The sequence below is a fragment of the Montipora capricornis genome, chromosome 6 (assembly GCF_036669925.1).
Source record: "Montipora capricornis isolate CH-2021 chromosome 6, ASM3666992v2, whole genome shotgun sequence".
NCBI classification, from domain to species: domain Eukaryota; kingdom Metazoa; phylum Cnidaria; class Anthozoa; order Scleractinia; family Acroporidae; genus Montipora; species Montipora capricornis.
In genome coordinates, this window is record NC_090888.1 from 30,755,961 (window position 1) to 30,768,965 (window position 13,005).

At 38.9% G+C, this 13,005-nt stretch overlaps 1 protein-coding gene and 1 long non-coding RNA gene across 2 annotated transcripts in view; one reads left to right on the plus strand and one right to left on the minus strand.

The window, feature by feature from the left end:
* Positions 1-4,353: 4,353 nt before the first annotated feature.
* LOC138051952 (uncharacterized) lies at positions 4,354-8,762 on the minus strand. Its single transcript, XR_011132961.1, has 3 exons — positions 8,630-8,762; positions 7,057-7,175; positions 4,354-4,468 (listed from the first exon to the last, which is right to left on the minus strand). It is a non-coding gene; the product is annotated as an uncharacterized lncRNA (long non-coding RNA).
* LOC138051950 (uncharacterized) overlaps positions 8,042-13,005 on the plus strand; it is a 27,604-nt gene continuing 22,640 nt past the window's right edge. The window contains exon 1 of the mRNA XM_068898290.1: positions 8,042-8,385. Within this exon, the coding sequence (XP_068754391.1) occupies positions 8,298-8,385 (88 nt within the window). The 5' untranslated portion in view covers positions 8,042-8,297. The remainder of the gene's footprint in view (positions 8,386-13,005) is intronic.

Genomic DNA, 13,005 nt, shown 5'->3' on the forward strand with positions numbered 1-13,005 from the left:
ACTACTCTTGAATCTCCTATTTAAAAAGCGCGAACAAATTTTGCGTGCACAAACATTTATTTTAATCATCAGGTCTGATAAAGTAAACTTTGTAAAGTAAGCTCCAAAACGTAGTCGATATCGATGTCGAACAGATACAACAAATGTACATTAGGAAAAAGCAAGGAAGTGGAGTGCTTTCTCGCGCGATCGCATCGACGTTTAAGTAATGTCTTTTATCCCACGACTATCGCTAAGGTAATGCAGCTGTAAGTAATGCGTCAGCAAGCCACGTGACCACGAGCTCTTTGAGACTGCAGCAGTAACATGTGGATTTGGACATTATGTACATTACATAAGCGTTGATGATCTCGGCAATTATTTTGGGTAAATTTGATCGTTTCTATAATTGTACATAAGTTCTTACCCTCTACCTTTTAAAAACATAAACGGCCTCATTGCTTGCCCAGACCCTCTGCGGGTGTTCATTACCCGCGGTCTGTGCAACGACATTTTCACAGATCAAGCTATTTTTAGATGAGTTCTTAAATAAGGTTTGTCTTGCACGAGTGACCAATCTCAATCCCATGGGTAATAACATGAAACATTGCACAGTGTAACAGCACCTTAAAGCGCCCCTGTGACCAAAAAATCAATTCATATTTTTCTTTGGATTTCAAAACTATGTTAACAAAACACTAAGTGACCCATGTTTTAAGCCTTGATTTCAAAAAGACACCTCTTTATTTTAACTGTAATTTTCCTATTTAATGGTCCGCCATTACTAACATTATGTTCTTGAGGGAGCTGGATCGAGGAGAAAATGACGTCAAAGGCTCACTAGTTTAAGAATGCAATACGTGTGTGTACGCCGCAGAATTAATATGCAGCACGGGGGGTTTTGGGCTTTCAGACTTTTAATCTCAAGCTTTGCATATATAATAAGCTGCGTTCACAGGCTGAAATTTTAAGCTGGTGAGCCTCTGACGTCACTTTTCCCTGGATCCAACCGTCTGAGGTCCAATCGGTCAGTTTTGAACGTGAGTAATGGCGGACCGTGAAATCCAAAACTTACACTCAAAGTAAACGGCCTTTGGATAAAAATCAAAGCTCAAAATTTTGCCAGTCAGGTGCTAAGCAAACACACTTTCAAAATCTGAAGGAAAAAAGGAAGTGGTTTTTTTTTATCACAGGGGCACTTTAAAGGTCACAGGAATTGCCTCCGAACAAAGCCAAACAGTGTGACAGCGTTTTTTGTCAATTTCCTCATTGAAACTCTCCAATCATTCCTCGGATTTACTTAAATATCTTGAAAAGTCCAGACAAAATTGGCGCTCAACACGATTTCTTTCTCAAATTGCTCCAAATGGAGTATTACCCTCCATTTAGATTACTCTTTCCCAGGACTTGTGGTACATGTAGCAGATAAAGAGAAAAAAAAAGTAAAAGTCATCCCTGGACAGGATTTGAACCCGGAGAATCCACTTTGAAGGAACTGTAATATCAACTTAAGAGCGCATGTCCACAAAAATAGTACAAAGGGTGGCCACGGCTCAAAAACCGGTTTTGCTCAAATTTTGTCCATGCAGGTGTAGCCTATTATGTCTCTAAATGCACTGTATAGTTTTTTTTAAGTCATGTATATTTTTATTTTGGAGAAAACGCGAATTTAAGAGTTCGTGTCGAAATCGCCATTTTTCGCGCAGAAATTAACGCTTACTTTGCCGTCAAATTTCGCTACAAAAACCAATTTTTATCATCTCAAAACCTCCTGAAAGCTCTTCTGTGGTATCTCAACATCTGGTTACGTTATTTTTTTTTATTTGAATCAAGTTTAAGGACGGTGCCTACTATTGTTATTGCGCATACGTTCTGCGCATCTCAAGATACCTGGGTTTCTTTACTTGCACAGGGATATTTTTTGCGCGGTTTAAAACTATCCGGAGAAAAGTAGAACTTGGTAAGTACTCTTAGTATCCAAAAAAGAAAACTGGCGGTAACTATGCATTTTTGAGAGATAATTAACCTTACATACATTTTCAGGCTTTTTTCAAATATTATTCATGAACTCATGAAAGTGAAAGTGAGAGATTTCGAGGCAATGAAAGGCATAGACTACATTACAGAGACTAACACAGACTAACACATACCGTGCATTTTTACCTTTGGACACACCCATCCGAAAAATTGGTTTTTGCCCTGAGCGGGACTCGAACCCACGTCTCCCTGATTACTAGTCGGGCATGCTAAGCCACTACACCATCAAGGCCACCACGCTGGCAACGCAGCAGATTAATGGGGCGACTTAGCAGCGTGGGGATCCCTAGGGCCCAACTTTTCTTCACTTGAGTGTATATACACTCAAGTGAGAAAAAGTTGGGCCCTAGGGATCCCCACGCTGCTAAGTCGCCCCATTAATCTGCTGCGTTGCCAGCGTGGTGGCCTTGATGGTGTAGTGGCTTAGCATGCCCGACTAGTAATCAGGGAGACGTGGGTTCGAGTCCCGCTCAGGGCAAAAACCAATTTTTCGGATGGGTGTGTCGAAAGGTAAAATGCACGGTATGTGTTAGTCTGTGTTAGTCTCTGTAATATTCATGAAACTATCTTGGAAAAATGCGCGGTTACCCCCAATTTTCGTTTATAGATGGCCTCATAATTTTATAGCCGCAGAATTTTCTGCGGCACCAGTCAGAGATGGCTGCCGAATTTTTGCGGCGCCAGTCAAAGGATGGCCGCAGTATTTCTGCGGCACCAGTTAAAGATGGCCTCAGAATTTCTGCAGCAGCAGTCAGAGATGGCCTCAGAATTTCTGTGCCACCCAGTCAGAGATGGCCTCAGAAATTCTGCAGACACCAGTTAAAGATGGCCTCAGAATTTTATAGCCGCAGAATTTCTGCGGCACCAGTTGAGGATGGCTGCAGAATTTCTGCTGCACTAATCACTTTTAAAGTTTTGCAAGGATATATATGAATAATAGGACGAGTGGCTCTTGGTAGACCATCTAATATTATTTTACTGCACTGTTATCCACAAACTAAGGTTCTTGCTCTTTTTTCTCTGAATTCACCAGCCGTCCGCGAGAATTGCTGAATTCCTTCAAATTTATAATTTATTCAGTTCAAAATATACATAAAAACAATTAAAAAAACAACTTTGGAAAACCACAAAATAGTTTGGAAGCGTTTTGTTAAGATCTAATTTCGTGCATAATCACACACCTGGGCAGAAATATCTTAAAATTATTAGGCACCGCCCTTAAACCCGAATAATTTCAACCTCAAGACGCCTGGTTTTACTTGACTGAAAGTGCCCTTAAAATGCATCGTTTTTCAACATGCGATAAAGCTCCAAATCTAACAATATTTGCACCGTTAATTCTATAAGTGATAAGCTTTCAAGCGATTAAAAAAAAATTGGGCAAATGTATACACCTGCGTGACAGTTCATCAATTCGTGTGTTTTTGACTTTTCGACATCAAACGTTCTAATTGCATATTCATCGACTATGAAAAGTAACTCACTCAGAATTCTTGTTTCAACTTATTTTGAAGCAAGCATCGCAATCACTTCCTACCTGTTTATTACTTAGCTGTTGTTTAGAACCTCCAATTTTACGACAAATCGTATCAATAGTGTTAGCCAACAGTTGGTATACATCCGATTACTATTCAATACGTTCATGTCCCAGGGTTAAACAGTGATGACATTCTCTTATAATGGCCAAATTGGCTGAACCTTTTCCTGGTAACCTCATAATATCTCAAACTGAATATCTTTGCCATAGGACACTTTCCCGTGCAGCTGGGAGCCTTATTCCTTCAACCGCAATGTTACACGAGTTCACGTGACATTTAGTGATTTCGCAGTAAACTTTGGTTTATGTGAGGTATAAGACGCACCGCTCATAAACCTGGAAGTTTCGCCTGAAGGAACATAACAGCAGACCAGTAGTGCTGTAAGAATAAATGACTTGTATCGAGTTTTAGGTAGTCATACCCACCCTTCCCACGAATTGCTTTCGTTGGAAATAAGCACGGGAATCATACCCATACCTAAATTGAGTTCTTACTTACTCTGAATTTCTAAACTGACGCATCAGTTTTCAAGGTATCATTCATCACCATTTGCTTTAAATTATACGCTAACGCATCCCTCTCTACTTTGAGAGTGGCAAAGGTTTTTCCGTGATGCGTGATCAGACTACTTCTTTTCTTCACGGTTACAATAATGACCAGTGACAGTTGTAAAATTCAGCGTGACGCGTGATAGACAGTGGTTTTAAAGAAAAACATCAAAAACTCGCTCTTTCTTTTTCATTTCAAATTGAAAGTTAAATTCTCAGTTAGTTGAAAACTGTTAACTTTGAAAGGAGTTCGAAAACCAGGCTTTTCTCAGTAGCTGCCCACTTTCTCTTGAACATCAGATGCTGATGGGACAAACCTGATACCTGATATCAGATTCTTACTCTTGGCCAGGTAATGGACTCTCACTAGAACATAATCAAAGAAAGGAAAGACGGTAAAACACAACTTTGTTATTTGATAGATTTCAAACATTATTACTTTTACGTAAACCTGACCATGAAAAATAAATACTTGAAATTTCTATTTTGATTTATTTATTTACGGGGGTTTCCAATCAGAAGACTTGATGATAATCAAGACGCACACGAAACCAGGCCTTGATTGTTAAAAAGGCAGATAACGCTATCCGCCGGATAAATCACTAACCAATGGATGAACACTAGCAAAGCAAATTGAGTTATTGTAATTCTCGCGAATGGTGGGTGATTCTGGTTTCCGGATTCCGGATTCCGGATTCCGGATTCCGGATTCCGGATTCTGGATTCTGGATTCTGGATTCCGACTTTTATTGCTGCCCCCTCTTCCTTCCCTAAAATTGATGCTAAGATTGAATCAATGTCTGGTTGCATGACTGTGAGATTTGAACAACCTTGCTTTTTTTGCAATATTTTGAACGGCTGGAAAGACGTGCAAATGTGATTGAGAATAGTTCCATCACAAGGAACTACACATAGATTATGAAATACACTTGTGTTTCGGGCAGGGGATATCACTGCTCAAGCATACCTTACTGTTGCATTGTAAACAGGTCACAATACGTGGAGTGTCGTTAAGAACGGCGACGGCAACAAGAACGTCGCAAATTTGCATAATAGACGTGAGGCAAAAAAAATTGACAGCTTGAAGTTCTGAATTATCTCATCAAACTGCTATTTGCAACGCCACAGACTTCCCACATTAGGGTAGATACCCGCAATGTTCCAGAGAAAGGTATTTCTTGCTGGTTTCCAGTCCCTAAAATTCAGTTTTAGTCCTACTAAAATATGGTTCAAACCATCCACAGTAACTATGTTCAAACGTAACATTTAGCGCCGTTGAATGGAGGTTTTTTGCGTAGAAGTTGTAATCCACTGTTTACGTCCATAGTTACCAAACAATTGGTCTGGCATTGTAAGTTATGCATGGGAATTTGCTGAGCAAACTGCCTTGCGAGGACGGTTTGCTCAGGCAGCGTTTACACGAAAGCGGTTTTCACATTGACACGGTTCCATTACTTCGAAACCGCGTCAAAATCGATGCGGTTTGGAAGTCTTTGGACGAAACCGTTTTCGCCAGGAAATCAAAGTCGTAATGTTATAAGCGAGTGCTGCACTATGTGCCAAATTCACTATTTTGAATTGAACAATGCAAATTTCGCACCAAAATAGTAACATTTTCAAATCGATGCGGTTTCACTGTTTTACACGACAGATGAAACCGTATCGTTTTGAAAACGCTCCAATTTTGGCAGCGGTTTCAAATCGACACGGTTTCGGCAACAGTTTCGATCGATTTCGTGTAAACAGAAGGTGTAACCGCATGGAAAACGATACGGTTACAAATGGAACCGCTTTCGTGCAAACGCTGCCTCGGCCGTTTCCTCACGTGTGCGGGGAAATTTTGGTGAGAAATTCGCCTCGCAAGGCCGTTAGGATAAAATCAAACGTGTTTGATATTTTTGGCCTCTCGAGGCAAATTCCTCATCGTGTGTAGCCATTGGGAGAATCGAGCTGAGCTCGGTCAATCAAGCATCCAATAAAATACATGGAATTCTCACCAGGCATCAGAGTAGCGTCGGAATTTCTTCCTCCAACGCTATCTTGAACCACTGAAGTCACATGAGAATGTCATGTATTTTTTGGATGCTTGATTGACCGAGCTCAGCTCGATTCTCACGATGGCCGCACACAATGAGGAATTTTCCTCGCGAGTCCAAAAATATCAAACATGCTTGATTTTATCCTCACGGTCTCTCGAGGCGAATTTCTCACCAAAATGTCCCCGCACCACAGGCAGACCACCGTCTGTTTGTGAGGGACGTTCATTGAAATCTGAGCATCGATCTTTTGTTATTTATAGAAGAAATACAGATGAACAATACAGTGGTTATAATTTGCTCCAATATACAGAATTTAAAGCAAACTATTCAATAAAAGTTTGACGAAAATGTTAACTGAGTCATGTGTCATGTTTTTCTCGCCGTCTCTTGCTGTTTTAAGCGCTTTTTTGCAAGAGGAATATTTGACCTCGACGGTTGGCTAACCAAGGAGACAAGGCAGGCAGCAATCAGCCGCCGCAGCCAGACCTAGTCCACTTTAAGCTAGAACTGCCACCAAACCAGTGAAATTCTCACCTTAAAAACACTAGCATCCGATCGATTAGGGATATCCCCATACCTTCGCAGAATTTGAGCTTCGTCGTCTTTAAAAATTTCACCGAGAAAGGCGAATGGATCCTGAAAACCATAATAAAACGTTCTCAACTTGATCGGTGCAAAAAAACAGACCAAAGGAATTTGAAGCATTTGAGTATATTCGAATCTACCAATCAGTGCAACGCGATCCTTGGCAGTTCCCAGCCCCTCCTCGCAGTTCCCAATGGTCGCGTTGCACCGATTGGTAGATTCGAATAAACTCAAATCCTTCGAATTCCTTTGGTCTGGTTTTTTGCGCCGATCATCTTGAGAAAGTTTTCAGGATCGCCTTGGTTTGCATTATTTTGACTATTAACTTACCTTTATCGACTGCAAATGGTCGCGTTTATATCGAACAACTAGATGTTCATACTTTCTGAATAAAGCTACTGGTGGAAAATAACAGGTATTTCAGGAAAAAAGCTCTTGAGTGTTGTTATCTGTAAAGTGAAAAAGAGAGGCTGAGTTTACCCCTAAAATGCACCAGATACACCATTTGAAGCCAAAATTTTAAAATATTTCAGGGAAGCATGCCCCGAACCCCCCATCCCAGGCAAGGGCCAGATGCCTACTACTCCGAACTATCTTGCCTACTACTCAAAACCATTTTGACTGGGCTGAAATTTTAGAGACAAGGCAAAACATGTTAACAACGCCACAAACAAAAAAGGCCAGTAGTTAATAACACTTGCCTTATAGTCTGTCACAGACTTTACAGGCAGGAAAGGCGCACGAAATAATTTGATCAACACAGGACACAGGTGAGCAAACTTACTTTCAAGAAGTCCACAAACAAGGATAATTTAATTTGACACGAGAAAAATCCAGCATAATATCTCAAACAGTCACGCTAACACAACTTCCAACGAGCGATGGCCAATTTGGGTGCTAGCGGTCAACTACAAAGCTAACCCACAAACGTTTTTGCTAAGACCAAACGTTGGTTTGATATGATGGGATTGAGCGTATGAAGTAGGATTTTCCACTTGAGCAATACACGAAGATATGGTCCATTTCATCTGGTCAACCCAAATGCATCCCCCTCCCCTTTGTGTTTATTGTTTGTATCAACTTATTAAACAAGGTCATTACTAAACATCGAACCCAATGTCATTAGAAAGTTGTTCAGTGGTAAGCCCATTTGCAGACTGCAATCATCTTATTGTAACACTTTTCTCAACACAATCCAATACCATTGACAATAAAAAGCCGTTTACCAGACGTGCAAAACATAACAGGAGCAATGTGGGGCAACAATTAAATCACAATAATCTGAATATTGACAGCTTTCACGAGACGCATAAATATTCTTAACAAGTTTTCGACTCTTATTCAAACCTTTTGTTATTAAAATATCGAACCGCAAGTTTGCATAAGAGCGAAAATTTCGTCGTGACTCATATCCTTGGCACTCCAGAAGAGGAAGTGACTTCGGTTGGCAGCTATTGTAGAACACTCACCGACAGACGATAATGAGACATTTTGGCGGGCCTTGCATTTAGTCAAGCATATCGCTAGAGATGGCAAAGCCACACAAGCGAGGACCAACAATTTCCTAAGACATGACACTCTCAAAACGCTTGCTTCTGAAATTATGGCTGTTTGGCGTCGCGTTTCAGCATCTGAAAACTTTTGGATCTCTAGCTCAAGGTGAGGAATCTAGTGATTCAACTAGGTACCGAATTAATGGTATTCATAAAATAAGAGAAAGTTTTCAAATGTCTGTTTGTATTTTTTAACTTTGCTCGTCTAGCTAACAGCGTACCGAATTCGAATCAGTAAAATGGTTAGGCAGGCCTGTCAACTGGGTTCTTGTGGAATATAGAGTGTTAAAAGGATTTAAGTGGAAGGAATCTAAAGATTTCAAGCAACAAAGGAATAACAAATGACTTACTTAAGCTGTAATGAAGAAATTTGTTAACAAGTTTGACTCCACCACCTTGGTAGAACACGAGTGATTAGTCAAAGAATTGACAAAACCAAACAAAACTCGAAAAACCGAAAAAACTAGCGACGATTCACGAAATTACTCATGTTGGATTAAAGAAGTAAAGAAACGCAAACAGTGCATATATTACTTGACGGAATTTTAATTGATTTGTCAACAGCTTTTTTACATTCTGAAAGAAAAGAAAAGAAAACTGCGCGACATTTGTAATCATTCATGTACATTGAAAACGAATGTTAGACATCTAATCAACAATCGTTAGTTTTTCAATGACCCAGAACTTTATTCGAAGATGCAGGGCTTGAAATATTAAGCATTAACGTGACTTTTGTGTTATTCTACGTAGAGTTTTCCAACCGAAGTTATACTGACAACTCGTTCTTAAGAATAGTGTATCTAATGTACACTTTGCAGTGATGATGATATGAAACTTTTTATCATTTACTTATGATATAAACAGACAAGAAAAACAGATTGGAACTTTCATCTTTTCGGAGCTAATATCTCGGTTTGTTCTCTTTCTAAAAATGATTTAGATGTCTATATTGTGTACTTAAAATTTACTGCACTTTTTGATTGCGTCAGCATTGCAAGAACTACTGTGTTTTTCACTGCATCGAATCTAAAGGCAATTTTCTTTTTTGCTCTGAAAATGAGGTAATTAAGCAATTAGTAGAAAGTTCTGCCCGTTAAAAGTCATAAAAGATTTTCCGTCTCATTGACATCCTTTTTTCGGGCACATTTCATTACAAACAAAAAATTAAATAGCAAGCTTATTATAAAAAAATATTACCCATTTGCACAAGATATCTCAATTTATATTCTTGATCATTTCACTGCACTAATAAGGGAAAGTGTCGACAAACGAGAGACGACCCTCAGAAAGTCGTCGATCCGCAGCAATGATTTTTATATTCAGCCTCAACAAAGACAAGGACAACATATTTACTTTAGATGACAATTTTCTGAAGTCGATGCTTCGAGAGCAAAAACATATTTACAGCAGGAGAGAAAGCTGAACGTTTTCTTGAACAACGTTATTTTTATTTCTGAGGAAAATGTTTAAACAATAAAAAAGGGTTCGTGCTTACAGCCACCCCTTCATTTATGAGCCTCTGGTATCTTTAGACATCTGTCAGATTACAACATACTTGACGACAATTTCTGGGGTTTTGAACTCAAGTATTGGAGCCTCTCATCATTAGTAGGGCCAGTTCCGTGTCTTCGTTAATTTTCAACTGCCTACTTTAAGTGAGCAAGAAAACATATTTTTTTCAGTTCGGTACCTAACTGTTTGCTATTGTTTGCGTTGCTGCGTGTTTGAAGAATTGGAGCAATGTTATGTTTCCTCCTCGCTATTTATTCAGACCTTCTTTTAGCATGCAAGTCCATGAATATTTTTTTTAATCCACAATACGTTTAAAATGTGATAAAATGAGATACTGTTATCGTTTGATGTAATATAATATCATTCTAAAAATTGCATTCACTGGATGGCTAGTATAAACTAGAGGCACCCAACGTCAATTTTCGGAAAACATCTGTTCGGAAGACGATTTGAGATCTAGAATTTTCGAAACATTTGTTGTAAAATTCCTTGCTTGCCTGCCTGTCCTAGGATTTTCGGACATCTAAAACATATAATTGCCCATTTTAAACGGATTTTTACCCTAAAAAGGTCACCTAGAATTTTCGAGAGCCTTTTATCTGGCTGAAATTTTCGAAAAGGTAAGTTTTGATCCCTATAATTTTCGGATCACTAGACTTTCAGCTAGGGAATCCGAACAGATGAAATTTTTTAGGGGATAAAAATATGCCTATATCTACGCTTAAATACGAAAATACGTTTAACAATGCTATGTTTAAGTGGTTTTGAACTATATTCTCGTTGGGTGCCCCTGATAAACCTTTTACCTTAAAGTCTGACGTTGGATTGAATATATTCAATGTGCGTATAATCTGTGCAAACGTTATTCCAGTCACGAGGAGTGCTTTCACTTTTTTTTATATGGCACGTTTCATCCCCATTTCAGAATATAGCTAAGCATTGATTCTTTTCAAATCATCTTTTTTGAACATGTTATGGATATTTCAGTATCGTTTATCTCTTTAAAAAGAACATTTTTCAAAATAAAAAGAAAACCATGCTTGCCTGGATGCAAAAACGAAGACAAATTATCAAACCACTGATTAAATACCCAAATTGTGTAGCACGTAGAAAAATTAAGAGTTTTCTTTTAGTGGTCACGTGAGCATTGGCGTGTATGATGACGTCATATTTGGGAACCAAAGTTGGAAACTGACCAAAATAATGCCAAATTCTCTCAAATTACTTAACCATTACATCCTTAGAAACTCACCCAAAAAAAAACACGTCAGTAGGCCCTTAAACACAAACTTGGTGAAAAGATTGCAGGCTTTTGAAATGTGGTGTTGGAGAAGAATGATCAACATTAGCTGGAAAAGGAAGCTTGCGAGAGTGTTGCAAATGGCTGGTAAAAACCGGACATTGTTGTACACGAATTAGGAAAGGAAAATAGAATATTTTGGACATTTCATGAGACACGATGAGTTGCTAAGTGTAATAATGGAAGGAAAAGTTGAAAGAACAAAAGCAAGAGGACGACAGAGAAAAATGTATTTAGATGATATTTGCACATGGACCAATCAGGAAAAGAAAAATGTTACTGTTAGGAAGTATAAGGATGGAGAAAGTATCAAATGACCTCCTACCTCCCCAGGAGATGGAACTTTACATGACACGAGTTAGCGCTATTTCTTATCAATGAGGTGTAAACATGTGTCAGGTACGCTGTGTATACTAGTCCTTGCAATGACTGCCAACGTGAGTATAATATCGGACAAACCAAACGTCAGTTTGGCGTGCGTTTAAAGGAGCATGAAAGAGCAATATTCCTTTGCATAAGGCGGTTTTTTCAAGTTTTACCCTACACCTATTTACACCTTATTGATAAGAGGTGACGCTCATTAGTGATCCTATGAAAGGAGTAGTATAAAATCTTTAGATCACCCCTAGAGAAGACACTAGGCAGAAGTATCGAAACGTGGTCTTTAATCGTAATTTTTAAAAGTGCATTCATTTTAAGCTGAGTGGAGCAGCATGAAACTATGTTACATTTACTTTCCCAGCGATTGGTAACCGGAATTATCTTTATATTGTAGTCGAAATTTTCCTTTTATTAACACTGATTTCATTTTATTTGAGCAATGGGCTGGATTTTGTGAGGATTTTTATCTCACCGAATTCCGCCATTTTAATCTCAGAACTTCCCTTTGCTGAGATATCTCCAAACCCATATCCCACAATGCTGGAAGGGGATAAACTGACATTGACTTGCAAAACCAATGAAGTTACTTCGCAAATCAAGTGGAAAAAAAATAACGTTTTGAAGATTCCATGGGCCGATATCACTGAAAACGGTGACAGTAGCATACTCGTTATTGAAAAAGTTGAAGTTTCTGACAGTGGTGAATACTCATGCCAAGCACTGAACAAGGCAGGCTCTGCGTCCTCTTCTGTTGATATCGAAATAAGAGGTAAAATTGTCACCGATGCAGAATTGTGTAGTTGTCTAAGTAAGATACAATCGGTGGCTGTTTAAAGATATCGAAATCCAATATGGCGGACAACAAATCATATTGTTCCTACTTTCCCGCCACCGCGGCAAGATTTTTTCAAAACGAAAGTCTCAAGTATAACGTTTTTAAACTGCCCTTGAGTCAGAAGTCTTTTATGTGTTTTCAGAAAAGATAGGCACTGCAAATTTTTATTTGTATTGAGCCCAAGTAGTTTAGACCTCATAAACATCATTTCCTCTACAAGTCTTGACTCTTCAAACAATGAAAGTAGCCGGCGAAACCTGACAGAGAAGCCGGCGAACTTCGCCGGCTGCCGGCTTTTAAATACAACCCTGCTAATAGTGGTTGGGGAATATAACAATTTGCTTTAATTAATGAATTAAGGTGACTAAACACATGTTTGATCACTTATACTTACATTTCTGCCAAATTTATTCAGTTGGAAGCTCAAACTTGATCACTGATAACTGCTACCACCAAAGTTTATATTTTTGACAGTCAATGTTCTCTGCAAGCTCTTACTGTGGTATCGCATCTACAATCGGCGTCAAAATAAGTTGACACATTGTGTCTGTACAGCAGTTTTTAAGCTTAAAAGAACGGGGCTGTTTGTACCACGCTTTAAATTTTCCAAAAGATCGCCTTCCCCATTCAATATTGTCTGTTTGTAGTCAAAGATCACACGAATAGACCAATTTCGACATATTAAAATTCAGTCCTAA